Source organism: Zonotrichia leucophrys, chromosome 20 (assembly GCF_028769735.1).
Source record: "Zonotrichia leucophrys gambelii isolate GWCS_2022_RI chromosome 20, RI_Zleu_2.0, whole genome shotgun sequence".
NCBI classification, from domain to species: Eukaryota; Metazoa; Chordata; class Aves; order Passeriformes; family Passerellidae; genus Zonotrichia; species Zonotrichia leucophrys.
Genome location: NC_088189.1, coordinates 595,820 through 616,404, shown reverse-complemented (window position 1 = coordinate 616,404; position 20,585 = coordinate 595,820). Strand labels below are relative to the sequence as shown.

The 20,585-nt window shown below is 45.7% G+C and overlaps 1 protein-coding gene across 1 annotated transcript; it reads right to left on the bottom strand.

Moving 5' to 3' along the window:
- Positions 1–250: 250 nt before the first annotated feature.
- Positions 251–19,681, bottom strand: SLC9A8 (solute carrier family 9 member A8). The gene is made up of 16 exons (XM_064729979.1): positions 19,572–19,681; positions 18,852–19,030; positions 18,462–18,542; positions 15,323–15,381; positions 12,844–12,927; positions 11,838–11,939; positions 11,040–11,074; positions 10,327–10,470; positions 8,954–9,092; positions 7,677–7,782; positions 7,403–7,519; positions 6,585–6,667; positions 5,324–5,435; positions 4,103–4,323; positions 2,878–3,024; positions 251–1,720 (listed from the first exon to the last, which is right to left on the bottom strand). The coding sequence occupies exons 1-16, from the start codon at positions 19,577–19,579 to the stop codon at positions 1,589–1,591; spliced, it is 1,749 nt and encodes a 582-aa protein (XP_064586049.1). The 5' UTR covers positions 19,580–19,681; the 3' UTR covers positions 251–1,588.
- Between the last annotated feature and the right edge of the window lie 904 nt (positions 19,682–20,585).

Below are 20,585 nucleotides of genomic sequence, written 5' to 3'. Positions count from 1 at the left end.
AGCTCCTGGGCGTAAAGGTGAGAAAGGCAGAAGGAGTGATGGGTAACAAGTTTGATTCAGCCTGCTGGGGTCTAGAAGGATGACAGAAAGGCCGATGTTCACACAGATCCCCCATGGATGAAACAAGCACCCATGGCTTTCACAGCCTGCTCAGCTCCAGCTGTGCATGTCCCAGCTTTGGGTTCTGCAGGCAGGGAAAGGGCAGCAGGGGAAAAGATGTGGCATTTTGAAAAACTGCTCAGACAACAGGTTCAGGATTCTGAATACATTCTTGAACTTTTATTCTCTCAGTAGGTAAGCAGTGGATTAAAAAACTCAGTAGCAAAACCAGACCAAAACTAAGTCTCACATCTTCAGAAACAAACATGCACATTTGCATGTCAGATTTGGGTGCTGAACTGTAATTCACATCCTGACAGTGGATATGCAAATGACCAAGGAGGAATTTGGCAGTGGGAGCAAACTGCTGCATGTGTCACCATGGCAAATGTGTAACAAACACGTTCAGGTGTTGGCAATGCCGAGCAAACACTGGGCCATGGAGAACAAATGCAGTGATAACACAGATTCTGAAACAGTGTAAGCAGAAGAGGAAAATGGGACAGCTTAATGGAAGCTGTTTGGCACTTCCCAGCAGAGGCTGCTTCAGCCACGTGCAATATTAATCTTTCTGTACCTGGATTAGATTTTGAAGGCTCCTTTTCCTCACGTATGTCCTGCCTTTGCTTCCACTGAAGCTTAAAAATTCCACTGGTGAATTCTGGAGTGTTAGGGACATTTCATAAATTAGGCAAAACAGAAGCTGCTCTTTTCTAAGATTTGAAGCCAAAGTGCCAGCAAGGAGCAACTGCCAATTATAGAAACCCAACTGCAACTGGCTTTAGCCAAAGAAAAGAAGCTACAATTTCAAATGCAGTTCTGTGCTGTCACAGACCCCCATTTTCCCAAAACCATGCTATAATCAGTACTGTGGATCAGATCCCTCACCATAAAAAACAAAATATCCCATAAAACAGAAGTCAAGGATTTCTTAAGTGACAAAACTACATTTCCAGAGGTGATTCCCTGTATGTGCAACATCTGCTCTTGTCAAGGTATGCATCTTTTCTGGGTTCAAAATGTGCAAACTCCATAAATTATACATTTCCTCCAGTCAGATTCCCTTACTAGTGCTGAAACAAATTCACAGTATAAGCTGTCAAGACTCTTCATGCTGTGAATGAATATATTTATATATATATATAAAAAAGGTAAAGTGCAATTTGTTGTTTTGCAGAGCCACGCACGGCCCTGTCCTGCAGCGTGTGGTCCCAGCAGGTTTTGGGATGGCAACAAGCCCATCCCCATTAACAATGGCATCATTCCATGGCAGATGGTTTGCCCTTCATCAGGCTGCCTGGAATTTGCTGCGCAGTGAAGTCTGAGCACAAGGTTCTTCCCTGAGCCCACCCAGCGTCTGACCCTTGTGGGTTTCCCTTCCTGACCAGCGGCAGCAGAGCTGTGGGTGTCACCTGAACGAGGGGCAGGGGCTGCAGGGCAGGAGCCCAGCCCTGGCTCAGCACCCCGAGCCCCCGGAGGCACGGGGGGCTCAGCGCGCCCCGGCCCCGCTCTGCTGCAGCAGCTCCTGCTCGTCGTCCTCGGAGCCCGAGGGGCCCTGGCGCACCTCCTCGTACCACTTGTTGGTCAGGGTCTTCATCTGGATGCGCCCGTCGTGCAGGTCCTGGGGCAAAGCAAAGCACAGCGTGTCACCCGTGGGGCACTGCAGGGCTGGGCACAGCCTGGGACATCACTGCTCCTGCCTCTGAGCACCACTGCCCCCCTGCTTCCCAACAGAAAACACGATTACTGCTACAGACGGCAGCTTGGTGAGGGCTGTTTTCACCTGTGTTCTCCACACAGTCCTGCTCTGTGTTTCAACAATCCTAATGCTGTCTGGAGGGCCTGGCTTTGACTCTGCTCCTCGAGCTCCCAGGGACACTGGGAAGCTTGTGGCCTGCCCTGGTGATTCACATGCTTATTTTTCCAGCCTTTGGTTGCAATCTGGATGGCAGCCTGTGCTTTTGGCTACCAACTACGAATCAGATGCTTACTTTGGTTTTTGATTCCTTTCTGGTTTTGCAATAAATGACTTTAAGTTTTTGTAGGAAAGTGCTGAAATGGTACTTTTGAAAAGTACAAAACAAGAGGAAAAACAGTACTTTTGAGCAGGCTAGGAAGATGGAATGTGCACTAACACAAAATTATTAACTCCACAGCCAAAATGCTTCCACGGGAAATTGGAAAAACAGTGAATTCAGTGACTAAGGAGCCTCAGATTTCTGGGAGTGAAAAAGGCACAGTATTTACACCTTGGGGCCACTCAGTGTTAAATTACTGTCAGGTGTTGTTTTGCATGTACAGCCCCAGAGCCCTGTCTCTGGGAAGTGAGCAGTCTGGAAAGCACAGGGAGCAATGCTGGTGCCCATTTCCAAGACACAAACTGCACTCTGCAGCCACAGCACAGCTCCAAAGTCACAGGACCACTGACAGCAAGAGGCAGGAATTGTGTGTGACAGCTCTTTAAAAACTCTGCCCGAGTGGCAGCAGCTTTTTCTAGCAGCCAGTGACTCCTGATGCCCTTCATGGCTCCCTGCACGATTAACGGCGAGTTCAGCAAATCCCTACACCAAGTTTAACTGGGGGAGCTCTGAGATGCTCATTTAATCCAACTTACAGAGCAGCTGCTCATTACAGCTGCTCTCTCTATGCATGAGCAATACACAGATGTCCCACTGTCCCCACACACGTCGTGTGGCTGCACGATGAGCCCTGTGTGGTACTGAGGACAACCACCAACTCGACCAGTTTCTCTTCTTCAAGAAGATAAGGAAGACTTACTTCTTGTGTGAGTCTTCTGGTGAAGAAAGGATTCAAATACTCCACATCAAGCCGCATAAACCCTTTGAGGTTCTGACGTTTTATGTACTGGGCTTCATATTCCTCCTCTGTGAGCTCTGACAAATGCTCAGATTCTATGGTGTTTCCCTAGAAAAATCACAAAGATGGAATAACCGAGAGAAGTGGCAGTCATCCCACCACCCTGCTCCAGCCCCTGCTCTGTGGTGTCCCTTGTCACAACCAGTTGTCATGCTGGAACAATATGGAACTGATCCCCATCCCAGCCTCGCAGGGCTTAGGCCTGTGAGTCTGTTCAGCCATTGAATCCCAGAGCCACTTAGTTCCCTTTCCATGCTGAAAGGGAAAAGACCTCAAATGTTCCATGTTTTGTATTGTTACTATTGCTGAGAACAGGTTTCGACTGTGCAGGTTTTCTCTTGTGAGCTGGACAATGCTTTAATCCAGCAAGCTCCACTGCTGTCATTGTCCCACTGAAAACGAGCCCTGTCAAACACGCCCTGTCCCTGCACTCTGCCTGCACTTCCTTGTGTGGACAGTGCAAGGGCATTCTGAGGACTACAACCAACCTCATACAAAGAGAAAATGTTCTGAAGATCCTCTAGAACAATACCCTGCATATACTTTTCAACAGCTTTGAGAAAAACAGGCAAAAAATGTTCTGTGATACTTTTTAGTCTCTTCTTTTGCACAAGAGGTTCCAGAGTGGCTTTTGGCTTTGTCAGATCTCTTGCTTTGCCAGAAATTGCTTTAAAATAAAGTCCAGTCAGAGGGGGGCTATTGTTATGACCTTCTCATGACCTTTGCATTTTTCAAAATAATTTCCATCTGCCTTTTATGATTAATTTCCATCTCACACTGTACCAACTACTTTCTCTCTGTGTATGACTCAATCCTCTATCATCGGCTTTATGCTTTTCCAGGGATTACTTTAATTTATATAGCTCAACCTGTAATTGGATTGAATTAAGAGATTATTTGTCCTCCCCTTGTCCAAACACATATTTTGTATAAACACTAACCAAACTCTGTCTTTGGGATATATTAAAATTATATTGCTTGGCTTTGTCCTACTACCTTGGCTTTTTCTACTGCCTTCATCTTACTTTTTAGGAAAAAATCATGTACTAGTCCTGAAAAATGTCTGAACTGGAAAAAACTCCCCACCCAAACCCCAGTGACGCTGTGAATGAAAGCCCAAACAAACCATCTTCTCTGTCTTGCTGAGATTGACATCCTTCTTGCTCCTCTTGCGGGGCTTGGAGTCCTCGATGTCCACGAGCCTGATGAGGGGCATGGTTCCCCCTCCCAGCAGCAGGATGGTGAAGAGCACGATGATGATGGTCGTGGTGCCGATGAGCTGCCGCTTCTCGATGGGCTCCAGGCCCAGGTGCAGGCTGAGGGCATAGGGAATGGCACCACGTAATCCTCAGGGGAGAGAGCAGGGCGGCAAGGGAGAGTCACCAACAGCAGCAGCTCCTGAGCACCCGGAGAGCCCAGCAGCGATTCTCCACCCTCCACAGGGCCTTCACAATCCTCCACCCTCCACAGGGCCTTCACAACTGTCCACCCTCCACAGGGCCTTCACAACTGTCCACCCTCCACAGGGCCTTCACAACTGTCCAACCTCCACAGGGCCTTCACAGCTGTCCACCCTCCACAGGGCCTTCACAATCCTCCACCCTCCACAGGGCCTTCACAACTGTCCACCCTCCACAGGGCCTTCACAATCCTCCACCCTCCCAAGGGCCTTCACAACTGTCCACCCTCCCAAGGGCCTTCACAATCCTCCACCCTCCCAAGGGCCTTCACAATCCTCCACCCTCCCAAGGGCCTTCACAACTGCCGCTCTCCAAGGGCCTCCAGCCGTCCAGCTCCACAGGGCCTTCAAATCACTAACTCCACAGGGCTCACAACGCCCGCCACAAGGGGCCTTCACAGCTGTCACCCCCCAGGCCTCACAATCCTCCAACCTCCACAGGGCCTTCACAATCCTCCACCCTCCCAAGGGCCTTCACAACTGTCCACCCTCCCAAGGGCCTTCACAGCCGTCCACCCTCCACAGGGCCTTCACAATCCTCCACCCTCCCAAGGGCCTCCACAATCCTGTCCGTGCCCATTTGCTACCACTGGGCTGCCACCCTAAACGAGTCTGAGCATTTCAGACACTCTTGGTCAAACTGTGAAGCTGCTGGGCCTAGAGAGACAAGCACCTCCACGCAGAAAAGCTCTTGTGGGCCTCACCAGAGCAAAGTCCTCCAGCACAAAGGGGAAAGAGAACATTTCCTTGCACTTGGGTATCAGAACAGTGAAATGTTCAGCTGAGTTTTGCTCAACCAATGAGAAACCGGTTCCTCCTCAAGTGGGCCACACAATGAAAGAGATAAAACATTTTTTCTGGCTCTCAGTATTCTGAGCTTTAACTTACCACTAAACCACATGATAAACATCATTTTGGGAGTGATTTTATGATCACGGAAAAAGTTGAGTAGGTAGGAAAGTGGAAAAATATTCACTGCTCTACCAAAGAGAACCAGCACCTGAAAAACAGAAATAAAAGCAAAGACCATTTGATGTGTTACATCCACGAGCCCCAGTTGCAGCTGGCTTTACAGGGCAAGGTGAATATGTTCTTTCTGCTCATAGGCAGGTGTGCTGCTCCATGAACAGAGAGAGCACAGGGCATTGTGGAATTTTGCTCCTGAAACATTTTGTCTGCTTAACTGAAACTAAATCAGACCTGTCATTGATGGCGACCAAGTTGCTTTACTTATAATAAATAAATGGAACCCAGGAGACATTCCAGGGAGTACTTTGGGTAAAAGTGCTCCTCAGTTCAGCTCCTTTAATAAGTCCCTTGGTGCAGCAGCCAAGAGGCAATAAGGTATTTCTATTGTCTCCCTGTTGCTCAGAAAGGCCAGGAGCCAAACAAATACACGTCAGCCTGTTTCTCAACACGTCCCTGGGTAAGGCTATAAAGCATACCCCACACTGAAGCAACACTTTTGAGAGCAGAAAAGAAAAAAAGGGGACTATTGATTTAACAGCAAACAATTAACAAACACAGAGAAAACTTTAACTCAGAAAAAGGCAAGGTTTTCTCAGAGCATTGTTTTTAAGCTCCACTACAAACAGACCTTGATAAGGTAAATATCCTAGAATTAGTCAGCAGGATCCTTGAAGGGCTGTGCTGTTTTCCTTTATGAATCACCCCAAAATTACACAATTGCATCATGCCTGAGAGAGCAATGGCACCCAGAAGGGTCACACCTTAGATATATATTAGCTAGGGAAGCTGTGTGCAGTGCAGGCAGAGCAGCTCCCTGTGCTGATATCCCTGTCTGGGGAAGCTGCAGATAACAATCCTTCCCTTGAACCATGCACTGAATGGGCCAGTGTGCACTGCTGTACACTGGAAAGGGACCCACACTGCCCTCACTGCAAAAGGAACACACTTCTCATGCTGATATTAAACCATTATAATGGCAACAGGTGATCCACAGAGTCACTGCACTAAGGCACGCTGAAATGGGTTTAAAAACAAAAGAATTAGGAAAGGAGTCAGAGAATTTTTTATAAAAACCCATAAATCATAACAATTATTCTAAAATCTTTTAACTGTAAGGTGTTTCCCCCTCTCCAATACCAAAAATGCATCTAAAAAGATATGGAAGGAAGTAAATACCTACTATGCACCAGATGACAAAGGACATTTCAAACTTGTGAGGAAAACTAAAAATTGACAGGCCAAGAAATGCAAAAACACACGTTTCTGAAAAAGAGAAATCACATTTAAATAAACAATTCTAGAAAATCTTTTCTACTCCTGCTATTAATTACTACATACAGTACATAAAACAGGATTTCCTGACCAAACCCTGGAGAGCTGCTGGTGCTCACTAAGGAGTGGTTAAGTTCCCTCTGCAGCAAAGCCACTCCCTGATCACACTGCATCCTTCTGCAAACAATACAGAATTCATTCATGGCAGCCCCCAGAAATCAGGGACATGTTTGTAATGCAGGAACATGTCATTTCTTCAAAGGTTTGATTTGCAAAAGGAACTGGAAAGGCTCTAGGACTGAGTTGCTTGTACCACTACTTCCAAAAACCTCCATATGTAAAGTTACTGTTTTTGCAAGTAGCTTTTTATATTAAAAAACATTAAAAAATAACACTCAACTCCCACCTCCTAGAACTAAAAACAGACTACAGGACCACAGGAGTCAGTGATCTCTATTTGGCCATCAATCTTATGGCAAATCTTAGCAGGAGCCTGCAGGATGGCAGAGAGATTTACTGCATGTTTTATCCAGTGTGGCAGGAAAGGTGACTTTTGAGTGCCTTCCAGCCTCCACTCTCAGGAACTCTTCTCTTAAAGACAAGGACCACGGACACACAAATGCCTGGATGCAAATTCACACCTCTGCTGCTCCCAACAGAACCACAGCTCCATGCAAGTGACATTTTAAAGGATTAATACTAGATTTAATAGCAGGCAGCACCTACCACACATGAAAGCCACAGTTCTGAGTGTCTGCTGCATCAGGATCTGTGTCACTGGGGACAGGTTGTGGTGAGTGTAGTGAGACATCACGATGCCAGAGAACAGGATTGCCATGATACCTGTGGGCAGGAACAGGGCAGTCAGCACAGGACTCTGCGAGGATTTACTGCTGAGACCCTCCAGAGTCATCTTCTCACAAGGCAAAACCTGCTCCTGCAGCAACACAAATATTGTAACATACCAAACAGTGTGGTCAGAACTCATTCTGCTGCTCACCTGAGAGTGAGATCCCCTCTGCAAGTCCATAAGGAAGGTAAGCAAAGATAATCATCATCCCAAATTCCAGGGAAGGTGTCTTCCTTAAATCAATGTGCTTTAGTACGTACACACAGAAATGTTATGGAAAAAGTAAATTAAAAAATAAATCAAAGAAATATTTTGATGTGTTCATTCCATTACAAAGCAATGATTATGCTTAATGTACTTCTCTACTGAATAACCAATAAAATCTACATATTGGCCTTCAACTCAAGTATGGAAAGATTAGTAATTTCTTATGAGAGGAATGTGTCCTATAGAAGCTACTGCTGGTAGAAGTCTGTCAGAAGACAGAGACAGACACAGAAGAAGATCTCTTATTGATGTGCCTCTACAATACTGATAACAGGTAAGTCAAATACTTTTGAGGCACAAGTAACTCTAAAGGGCAAACAAGCTGCTTTTCTCTTTGACTTACTATAATTTAGATATGAGTCAATGAAGTGCTGAACATCTGTCTCCTTCTTTTGTTGTGATGTATGGAATAATTTCAAAGTTTTTGAATTAGGCTGATGAACCAAAAGGGGAAATTAGTCTGTATTTAATCAAATATTCTCTTCCTGCTGTTTACAAAGCAAGTGTTTGGCAGTGTGTCCCAGCTGATCCAAGTACAGCTGCACAGCCCAGAGCTCACACAGTGAAGTCAGAGCCAGCATTAAACCAGCCCAAGAAGGAACAAAGGTGTCTGGGCCACAGCAAACAGCCTTCCTGATCTCACACAGCAGCTCCTGGGTTGTTTAGCAACCAATTCATGGAAGTGGAAGAGGCAAAATATAACCCAGGGTAAATCCAAACAGAACAGTGTCTGCATTCAGCTGCCTGCACATGATCCATAGGGACAAACGAGCTGGGCTGACTCAAAGGCCCCCGGGAAAAGCAGCTTTTTTTTCTTTTTAATTAACTGTTTTATGTATGTAAAGAAGAAGCCATATGCTTGTTAAAATGGATTGGTATTGAAATGGAATTAATATATTTTGAATTTACAAAACAATTACCATATCTTATAACACTCCAATGCACATAAGCTATTATATAACATTTCAGACCTTAATTATGTTCATAAAAATTTGATGCCACTTTTAATACACTCCCAGGCACACTAACATAAAACCGAAATAATGTCTAATAAGAAATATCTTCTAAGAAATGCTGGAGAAGATGGGGAGAAAAATACTACTAGGGTGTTGCAGTTCACCAATGTATACATATATATCACCAAAATTAAAAAAGGATATTAATGCAGAAATAAGACCAGTAAGTGTGCCAAGTGCTGCAGAGCCAAAGAACATCTTGAGAAAGTATCCCAGTGCCTGTAGAAAGGTTTGCCATCCACTTACATCTGACATATTTTCCCTTGTCAAACCTTCTGCTGTGCTAGATACAATTAAAAGAGAAATGAAAAGAAATGGTTATACATTCTAAGCCTGGATCCAAAAATATCAAACATCTTTTGAGCCTAACAACAAAAAAGACTCCAATTTCTTTATTGCTACCACTCTTAAAAGGCTTTTACTGTGATATATATAACAAGAGGAATGTCAAAAGACGTTAAATCAAGCCTCAGTGTAATCCCCAAAGGGAAACCTAATTCTGCTAAAAACCCAGCATTGCTCCTCTGAAGAATCCCAGAATGGCGTAAATAGGCTATGGTGATGCCCAGCATTTGAAAACAATGTTCAAACTTTGAGAAGGAAAAGAAAACACATTTTACAGTGCTAAAAACTCATGTGATCCTCTGAGAAGAACAAATGAACAGGAAGAACTCTCATCAAATATTTAGGTGTGGATGAGAGACAAGAAGGTCACTGAAGGAAAACAAAGCAGCTCTTAACAGGAAAGGGAAGAAACCTCTTTGAATTTCAGGAATATATTTAATGACAATTCTGTGCAAAGAGCACACAGATTCTAGCTAGTGTTTCTTTTGGCTGCTTTTAGCCTTCAGTACTGAAAGCACCACAACTGTAATAAAAGCAATTAATCCATTAGAAAATTACTCTGACTTCACTACCTGCTTGGCACAGCCGTTCCTTCTATACAATCACAGTCACATCTGCTGGCTTCAGCAATAAGATGAAGACACACCTATCCATTCTTTACTCTTCCAGCCCCAAAGAATTCTCATAGGCAACAGATAAGGACACTGGAGGTTCCTCTTGTCTGTAGCCCCAACATGAACACGACCCCAGTGCATGGCCTGTACTGCTCCCCAGGCACAGGGGCACTCTGGGCACACGCCAGTGGCACAGAGACAGAGCAGCAGGGAAGGTGAATATTGCTGTGCCCGACAGGTCACATCTGGGGCTCCTGCTGCCAGGACCCTCCATGGAAAGAGAGCTGATCATGAAAGGAATTAGAAGGAATCCATTATCTAGGGTCAATGAGATCAGGCTCTGAGGTAGGGAAATGAGGCAACCATTTACTGTCCCCTGCCCGTGCAGTTCATGTTATGGATTGCTTTTGACACAGAAGCACCATGCAGGATTCAGCCTCACACCTGAAATACACAACGTGCTCCAAAGGAAGGTGGAAGAATAACTGTAGACCAAAAACACACAGAAAACAGTGTAGTGACTGTTTCCATAAACACGTGTGGCTCCAATGCACTTACTTGGTCAGGACAATTGAGACTGCATCGTTGAGAATACTTTCTCCAAAAACCAACATGTTAAGCACAGGATCCACATTAAGGGCATTGAAAATGGCAATAGTAGCCACGGGGTCAACTGCAGATATCAAAGAGCCGAATGCAAAACTGGGAGAACACAAAAGAGGACACTAAGTAAAAGAAAAAACACCTACCTAGTAACTTACATGAACAACAGTAACAAAGCTCATTTGTGTTACAGTTTCTACACAGTGATAAGAAAGTACTTTCTTTCCAGTCATAAGAACTTGGCCACTTGCCAAGTTCTTGAAAAATTTACAGTATTGATTCTGAAAAACTTACCCTGTCTTTTAAGAGAGGATGTGGACAAGGAAGTTATACCCTTATCACATGTATTAATAATACCAGCTAATCAAGGTTTACAAATCTTAAAGTTTGGTTAAAATACCCAGTATCTCTCTCAAGAAATCACTGAGCACAGAACAGAATAGACTGGAATGCAAAAGGATGGAATATAATACAATACTATTTGGAAATAAGGGTAATAAATATGGTATAGAAGTGTTCCATCTATTTCTTAGTTTCATATACAATGTTGAATCTCAGCAGTCTATACACTGACCAAAAGAGGTGGCCAACTGTAGTCCATTTCCCACCTACAGCTATCCTGAAGAAAGCTTTATTTCATATACTACACCATTTCCCCAAGAGCTTACCTGTCTGTCATGTTGAGTTTATAAATTACATCAGCCTGAAAGAATAGGTAGAACATAATCACAATTAACTATGGTATTCTTCTGTTCTTAAAAATCAAACTATTCATCAAATCCCGAATTCATTGTGAAGAAAAATTCACAGTAGTGATGTTGTCCAGTTTAACACTGCCCTCCCACTGTAATCTACTGCTACAGTTCTGGTCACCCAAGATCAGGGAACTAGAGCAGAGTCAGGTGAGAAGGGTAACCATGACATTCAGAGGAGGAGAAATCTGAGTGGCAAACAGGAAAGTATACAATGCTTGGCCTTCCAGAATGAAGTCTGAGAGAAAAGACAAATATCTGTGTCTATATGTAACCAATGGGAAACACCAAAATTAATATTGTAGAGTACATGATGGCTCTAGAGAACACAGGTTTTAGAACAGCCTTCCAACAGTTAGATTGTGGAAGTCAGAAAAAAGCAAAGCTCAAGTCTCAATTGCTGTTCCCAGACAGGCTGTGTCAGAGTGGCTCAGGCTGGAAGGGACCCCTGAGGTCCCCTACCCCCCCTCCAGCTCACAGGGCCCCTGGAACACGGGACCCAGGACTGCGTGCAGAGAGCTCTGGAGCAGTTCAGGGAGGGAGATTGCACAGCCTCTCCAGCAATATCCATGGAAGGGGTGTGTAACACTGCCTTGGTGAGAACTGCACTTCGTGACCCAGCAATTCACTCGCACTCCATTTGTCTGCTCTTGAAAAAGGGACTTGCAAACAACAAGCCAGATAAAATGGAGTGCTTTCAACAGTAAGTCTTACCCGGCCCAGGAAATAGATTCCTCCACCAACAATGAAAGCTGATATTGCAGTGCCAAATACTGAGAACAGAATGATGGAACCAATGTTCTGAAAAAAATTACCCTGGAACACAGTAAGAAAATAAGTAAGTTAGTACAAATTGCCTGAGGGAAAACTCATGTTTGGGTTTCCATTTAATTACATTCTAACTCACAACTGGGTTTCCCATTACAAAGGCTCAGTTTGGTTCCAGGTACCCCGGGACACACATCCACACCATCTGCCTGGAGAGAGTGCTGCTCTCCTGAGGACAACAGCAATTCCTCTGACTCCCAGCACTGATTCCCTGTCTGGCACCACAGCAAGAGCCCAATCCTCAGGCAAACAGCTGGATATTCACCAGCACTCAGACATATTTCCCACCTGGCAAAAGGGTAAGTTAATCCCTCTGCTGGAGACAGGGCATGTGAAAAAGGCTTGTACACTTCCCAGCTGCTAGTCCATTGCTTGTGATTTTGTATGAGGAGGTCTCCAGTGTTGGCAGCAGCTCGTGGTATCACCATGGCCACTGTTCCCTGCTCTCCTGCAGCACAGCTGGAGCACAAGGCTGCCCAAGGGAGCACCAAAGCCCCTGGGCCAGGAGGGCAGCTGTGAGAAATGCCCATGGAAACACGGGCCCCCAGGCAAGGCTCACAACCTCACACACATTTCCCTCTTCTTCAGCTGTGGAGTGACCCCACCTTTCCCCTTCTGCTCCTTCACAGCAGCCCTGGTACATAAGAACCTCTCCAGCCAAGGAAAACCTCGTCTGTGCTGTGCCCCACACCTTGCCAGCACTCAGTTATCAGCAACAGGCTACACTCCCTGCACTCTGGGCTGAAGGGGTTTAAATTTTGCACTCTCAATTCCCTAATGATTAATATAATGGAATTTAATGCAATTATCCTAAGCTTCATGGAGATAACTAAAAGCAGAATCTGTTCCAAACAAAACCTCAACATCCAAAATGAGTTTGGCAGGGACTGACCTTGTGCAGTGAATATCCAGATTCAAATATAATAGGTGGAAGCAAAAGCAGAAAAAACATATTTGGACGAAACATTTCTTCTTCCTGAAAAAAAAAAATCATTATAATTTCAGGACTATCATTATTATTGAAATAATATCAAACCTTCCAAAAGAAAAGCTATTAAAATAGTGATGGAAAATGAAAAATCTTTCTCCCTTCTTATCATGAAGTACAAGACTGAAGAACAGTACACTATTCCAGGGCTGCTGCTTCTATTGTTCTTTTTCAACCCAGCGACAGAAAACTAGGAGTTACTTATTTTAAATTACTGTCTCCAAAAAAGCTGCATAGAAACAGGTTATTTATGGTAAAGGAAAAATCTTCCTGTTTCCACAAAGAGTATTCCCACTTTATCTGAGAGTTTGGAAATCTGTAAGGACTGCCAAGGAACAGTGACCTCCTGGCCACTGTTTGAACAGAACAGGTTAGCTGGGACCAAGCAGCTTCACTGGAAAACTCATCACCTGACAAGAAAATCACATCATCAGCCCAGTGCCCCTGCAGGTGAGCAGGCTCAGGTGACACAGCACCTGAGGGGCCTGAGGCTGGATTCTTCTCAGCAGATGTCATTTCTGCTGAATTGAATGGGACTGTTCTGATGGTTCCTCTTTGCCATCACAGTGATATAAATGGAACCCACCATGAGGTAAGATGCTATTTTCTGTGTCCTCAGTCTTTGTCACTTATCTCATCCCTGGCTAACACTGCTCATGCTGTACCCCCAGCCTGGCACCCTGGTTCTTCTGCTGGCAGAGCAGGCACAGAAGGCAAATGAACGCCAGCTGAGGGGCCAGTCTCTGTGCCCACCTGTTTCCTCCCTCCTGCTCCCCTCAGAGCTGTCACCTCCACAAGCACCGACTAACTTGTTTAAACCCAGGGTGAACAGCTGATGGACTGCTCTGCTCTGTTCTGTTCTAACACCAGCTCTCAAAACAGAGGTACTCATCTCTTTATTTACAGTCTCATTCCTGCCTGTACCACTGATAATCATCTTAAAGGATCTGGGGGCTTAGCAAACCAAACTCATCCTTTGGGTGTGCAGCACAGCCCTGTGAGTGCCTGGCTGCCTCTGCCTGCTCCTGCCCCTCAGCAAACCCACAGAGCTGGGCTGCACCCCACAGACACCCGAGACACAGCTGGACAAGGAATGAGAGCAGCGGAAAGGAAGGACTGTGCTTGTGCTGCATGGCACCAGAGGAAAACAAAACATGGGGGCTCTGACTATCAGCTGCGCTGGCCAAGCACAACCAGCAAGCACAAGGTCCTGGTGCTGAACCTGAATGAACACTCAGAAATTACATAGCAAAGTTTTCAGGGCAGGGAGATTATCCAAGATTTCCTTTGTACAGGGATATAGCCTGCAGTTAAATATTTCATTTTTTATCTTATCAGATAAACAAACGGTATTTAGTAAATTTAGATCCATTTAAAACCATGTAATGAAGTCCACAATTATTGATCTAACATTACAACTGCCTATGTTAAAACCTAAGTTTTATTACAATGAAAATAACTCAAATAAAAAATAATAATGTGATATCTGTGGCCTTCCACCTTGGCTGACAACACAAACAAGCACAACACTTCCCAGAAAGCCCCCATGTAATTCATCAGCTGTGATCAGCATTTGCTGTGTTTAGAGAAAAAGTGCTCCAATCAGAGCATGAAGCTTTCTTCTCTCTTACATGCATTATCTTACTCAGATTATTTTATTTAATCTGTAAGAAATTAATTTAAAATGCTGATGTTGTGGCCATTTAATTGATTTTCAATTTTAAGTCAAATCCAGTTGACACAAATCATGAATGAAAAAGCACTAACTACTGCAGCCCCCATTGTTTCTAATGACTTCATATGTAAAAATGAAATATTTCAACACAACTGCTGAGCTATGTAATTGTTTAAACAAGTGTATACAGAACCAGTGTGGTTAGTTGATATAAAATAAAAGCATAATATGTAGTTCAAAAGCTACATCAGATTGAAAATCCATGCATTTTAATGTATTTCAGCTAAGGAGAAAAAGATCTTCCTTTAGGGCAATAACTGCCAAAAAATATAAAACTGCAAGCTAGGATTAAAATTCACTACTCAGACCAAGATGTTCAGCTGGCTGATATAAATTCTGTTTAGAACTGGCAATTCAAATCACTGTGACTTCAATCAGTTCACTGATCTAATAAATTGTTCGGTGCTGTGAAACAAAATCATAGTTTAAATGCTGCAAGATTTTAAATTAAAGCAGGAATAGTGAAGAGTTCATTGCTTTGATAATGTGGATAAACAGTAGGAGGCAAAATCCTTCCTTCAATGGAGACTTCAGCTCTCGGAGAAACTTCTGTCAGGACTTGCCCTCTAAAATATCAAGTATTACAAAGCCATTTTTGTAAGATTTAGGGACTTTTCTACATTTAAAAATTAATTGTTACAACTATACCTTCCAGTTGGCCAGCTTTTGAGCCTCTATGATTTTTATAAAAGCTCCCATAAGGATACCTAGGAGAGAATAAGAAAACATTCTGAAATAGCAACAAAATGTGTCAGTGTTTATCAGCTCTCCAAGTTTTAGAAGTGAAAACAATGCAAAACATAGCGCAAGTTAGTTTCATCCCTAAACCATGAAAGCACTGAGAGGTTTTGGGTTTAATCCCCAAACACCCAGTTTCCAATACCTTACATACCTGCAGAGTTTCCCTGCACAACAGATTGTCTCTTGGGATATCCCAGCTCCAAACAGACCTACCGAGAGCGTGATGCTCACTGGGTCAGAAAGATAACAGGCTTAACTACTCAAAACCACTTCTCATCCTAGCTGCACTCAAATGAAATTTCACCTTGCTTGCTGAAGAATCAGAAGTCATGAGTTAGGCATCTGTGCTTCATGTCACTTCAATATTATCTGCAGTTAAAGCAGCTTAAATGAAATCAGTCTTCTCCACAGAAGTGAATTTTGTTTGAATGAAATCATAGCCCTTTCTGGCAATGAAGAAGGCAACAAACTCTGATCAGGGTGGAGATCCTGTCAGAACCATTTTCCAAATGAATTACACACTGTTTAAGTCATGTAGAAATAATGTGAATACAGAAGATAGAATTTTATCAAGGCTGCTGCAAACTCGGTGGTTAAAGGTTATAGCACTCTTTCCTCCCATACATCTTCAAACATAAAACTGTAACAAGATTTCCTCTGGAAGTCAAGAAGATAACTCATGAACTGTCATTAATTGTTTTCAAGTAGTTCTAGGGAACTTGTCTTCAGCCAGATTTCAGATCTGTGCTTCTGCATACTTGTGTTTTATAATTTACAGAATGGAGACTTCACAGTCAAACACTGGGACAGAAGCCAAATACTCCAAACAAAAGGCACAGAGTGTCTGAGGAGCCTGAAGTATGCTTTCCTGTAACTCATGTTAAGTGTGCTTTTCTGTGACTCATGAGACCTCCTCTGCTGCTGCAGCTAACAAAAGAGTCTCACAAACAGAATCACATGGATTACTGCTGATGGATGTGTCACACACACAAAGCCACGAGGCCTAAGCCCTCCTTTATACAAAGATCTGGGAAGGCTTCGGTCCCAGAGGGGAGAAATAATTGTTCCATGAAATGGTTTCTGTGGAAAGGAAGAGGAAAACATAAATGAAGCAACATCAAAGGCCTGCTGTTCCTTGAAGGACAGAATGCAGACAGCCACTCACATGCCACATGCATTTACAAACTACTCTTTCTTTATTACTAAATGAATGAACGCAGGTTTAGATCAGCTGTTTCTATTAAATCAGGCAGGTCATTTTTGTCAAGGGGCTAATTAGAAGGGTTCGTCTGTACCAGTTAATCTATACCTCATTTTTTGAAAATTTTATAGGCATTTTCTTATTGCAACCAACCTTTATTTTTCCTGAGAACATGTTAAAACTCAGTAACAAATCAAAGAGAAAAAACATTTCTGGAAACTATTTTTACCAACAAAATCCCAGCAACTTATAAGGATGAGAATCAAAATCCAGCCTCAGAGAATGCACTCCCACCCTGTCCACCAGGAGAGACACACCCTCTAGGAAACATAAACCAGAAGCTTCTGAGCAGCTTAGATAATGAGTGGAAAAACACTTGTGAAAATCATATCTCTCTTCTCTGCTGCCACTTTTATTAGCCTTCAATAACTTCCTGAGAGGACTGCTAAATTTACAAGTCAAAACAGGACACACCTCACTTCTGGCACTGCTGGCAAAACTGGATACTTGAAACTCAAGCTGTGCTCTTGCAGCTGTGCAGAGCATTAGCAGGACCAGAGGGTCACTGTGCTGGCAGCTGCAGGGATCACACAGGTGCTGTGCTCCCACCAGGCTGAGACTACACTGAGAAATTAATGAATATTACAGAATAATACAGTAGAGAAAATAATCAATATTTTACCTGATTTGCTCCTCAATTATACATTTATAAATCAGGAGCAGCAGCATACAAATAAATTAAATTACTCTGACATAAAACTGTAGGCTCAGAAAGTCTCCAAATTTATTCCAAATGAAGTACACACCTGATCTCCATGAAGCATGACACTCTTGTAACTCTAACCATAGGAAAAGCTCTTGTCATGGTACTGCTGGGACAGTTAAGGGTCTGGCAGGCCAGGTGAGTTTTTGGGACAGTTGCAGTCCCCAGCTACATTAAAATCCCACACTCAGACATAAATCTGCCAACACCAATATAAACTCATGTACCAGCTCAAAGGGAAGGCTGGAGCCTCATGACCAGGGGGTGTTGCACATCTTGTCCTACCCTGAGGATGCAAACCAGAGGAAGATGCCAAAGTACTCAGGCAGTGACGTCCCTACAGGTGTCATTTTCCTGGGCCGGTCTCTGTGTGTATACTCATTTCTTTATTTCTTCCATCAATTTAACTCTGAGAATTACTCATTTTCTTCACTGCATCCAGTGGGCTGTATCTTTCTAGTGATGGCTAACACACAACAGAGCATTATCTCTGTTACAGGTAAAAGTTAAGTTAAATTAGGGTATAGTTCAATTATAGTGTATTAATTATGTAATAGTAATTGCATTATATTAAGAGGGGTGTTATTAGAATGTTCTAGAAGGGTCCAGGGTTTGGTGGAACAGCGGTCTGGCGGGGCAAGGTGAGGTCAAAGACAGACTGGATGAAGATTTGACCAATCGTTCGAAGCCCTGCACAACGATTGGTCCAGAATGAATGGCATCAAGGACCAATGGGAAGCCTGGAAATGGACCAATCACCATGCGGATCCAAAATGGACCAATCCTGGCCTCGAAGGGGGCTATAAATGGGGCAGTTCTGCAGCATCTGGGCTCCTTCGGGATATTTGTTAAGTGGGGAGAACTCAGTGCACTTGGGGTTAGCGCACTGTTCTGGTTTGGCTTGCTCTGTGGGTGCCTGGGCTTACCCTGGGTACTCTGTTCCTGGCAGCTATTTTAGTAAACAAGAACCTCTTTCTCCAGAGAAAGTTTGGCCTCGTTCATATTCATAACATCTCCAGTGCACACTACTGACAGTCCCTGGATTAACACAAATCCAACATAAAAATGTCATGGTTACTCACCTAAGGAAACAACAGCCACGCTCTCTGGTAAAAAATGAAGCCGGTATTCTATCAGTAAATGCACCAATATGATGCAAATAGCTGTGAAGGGAAAAGAATGGAGATTCAGGAGTGTTGGAAAAGAGTAAAATATACTTTTAAGTAGTATTTTTAAAATACACAAGCAAACTTCTAATGATTTAGTAGACTTCACTTTGGCAATAAACCAAAGCACCGGTGTAAACAGTGGCTTCCACCACCACAAATGTTCTAAATCCCTGTGCCTGTGCAAAATGCCACTTCTCAGAGAGAACCAGAGGAGAAATAATAACTATGATTTTGAGTTGGCCTATGTCCTCAGACACAGAGTACAGTTAACAGAGATTAACAGACTTTCAATTCATCATTCACCTATAACAAGAAGACTAAAAAAAATCGTCATGCCACTGGACTGTTCCTCTTGCTGTGCCTGGACTCCAGTCTGAACTGGAAGGATGGGCTTGGGAGGTGTAGGTGCCACCAGCTTGGTAGTAGCGGCCAGCAGAGTGTGGAGGGTGGCATTGATGACCTCGTGGGTGGCATTTGCAGACCTGTCAGGACAACACAATGTGTGATTATAGCGGACGGGAGCAGCACGACAAAGCCCAGTACAGACATGCACACACCGACCCACCCACCGCCAGATCACCCGGAGCTCGTGCCGGTGACCGGCTCCTCACGGTGTGCTTCAGAAGCAGTCCGATCAGACAAACACGGCACGCTCCTGTTCCCGGAGCTACCGCTGAGTGCCCCACGCACCGCAGCGCCCGCCCCGCTGTGCACCGAGCCTGGCACCGAGGGCACGACCGGCGCACCCGGCTGGGCACGGCGACAGCAACAACAACAGCAACAACTCCGCTGCCGGTCCCGGTGCCTCCCACTGCGGCCCGTGCCCGCCGCTCCGGCACCGCACGGCACCGCACCGCGAGCCGCTGCGGAGGGGACGGGCACCTCCGGCAGGCACGGCACAGCACAGCCCGCCCGTGCCCCGCAGCGCGACCGATCCCGGCCGGCACGGCGCCGAACGGAACGGAACGGCACGGCACGGCCGTGGCCCGCAGCCCCGGGCCGCCCCCGCCGCCCCGCACTCACTCCGCCATCTTGCTGGGCTCACGCTCCCACGGCGCCCCGCGCGCCGCCGCTTCCGGCGCTCGGGCGGGCACGTCCGGCCGCGCGGCGGCGGCGGAACGGCCGCGGGGGCGGCGGCGGGCGCGCGACACCGTTCCCGCTCCGCGCGCTCATCGGGGCGGCGGAGCCTGGGGCGCCCCCTGCCGGCGGGGGCAGCGGCTGCAGCGCCGCCATCGCTCCCTGTCCCCAGGGCCGCCATCACTCCCTGTCCCCAGAGCCACCATCGCTCCCTGTCCCCAGGGTCGCCATCGTGTCCTGTCCTCAGAACCACCATTGCTCCTGTCCCTCAGATCCACATCACTCCCGTCCCAAGCACCATCATCCTCTCCCCACAGCCCTCGCCTGTCCTCAGATCCACCATCACTCCCTGTCCCACAGCCGCCATCACTCCCTGTCCCCAGAGCGCCATCACTCCTGTCCAGAGCCGCATCGCTCCCTGTCCCCAGATCCACATCACTCCTGTCACAGCCACCATCGCTCCCTGTCCCCACAGCCACCATCGCTCCCTGTCCCCACAGCCGCCATCACTCCCTGTCCCCAGAGCCGCCATCGCTCCCTGTCCCCAGAGCCACCATCACTCCCTGTCCCCAGAGCCACCATCACTCCCTGTCCCCACAGCCACCATCGCTCCCTGTCCCCACAGCCACCATCACTCCCTGTCCCCAGATCCACCATCACTCCTGTCCAGAGCCCCTCATCCCTGTCCCCAGAGCCATCACTCCCTGTCCCCAGGGCCGCCTCTGCGGTCACGGTGGCACAGGCTGGCCCCCAGGCCGCTGTGACTCCAGGGTGAGGTGCCTGCCAAGTGTCACACCAGGCCTGCTCTGCGGTGCCCAGGGCAGAAGCGGATCCTGATTTTCCACCCAGACACGTTCACCTGCCGGAGCCCTTGCCCTGGCTGAGCTGACCTGTGCAGGGCACAGCTGGTCACAGCTCCCACCTTCAGCCACAGCCTGGCCCTACAGCAACAACAGAGCC

What these genes read in the sequence shown, in the direction of transcription:
- SLC9A8 (XM_064729979.1), bottom strand. An exon ending in CCTTTGTCATCTGGTGCATA is followed by an intron (nt 5,436 to 6,584) that starts GTAGGTATTTAC and finishes TCTGTTTTTCAG; the next exon opens with GTGCTGGTTCTCTTTGGTAG. An exon ending in TCAGCAAGACAGAGAAGATG is followed by an intron (nt 3,025 to 4,102) that starts GTTTGTTTGGGC and finishes TGATTTTTCTAG; the next exon opens with GGAAACACCATAGAATCTGA.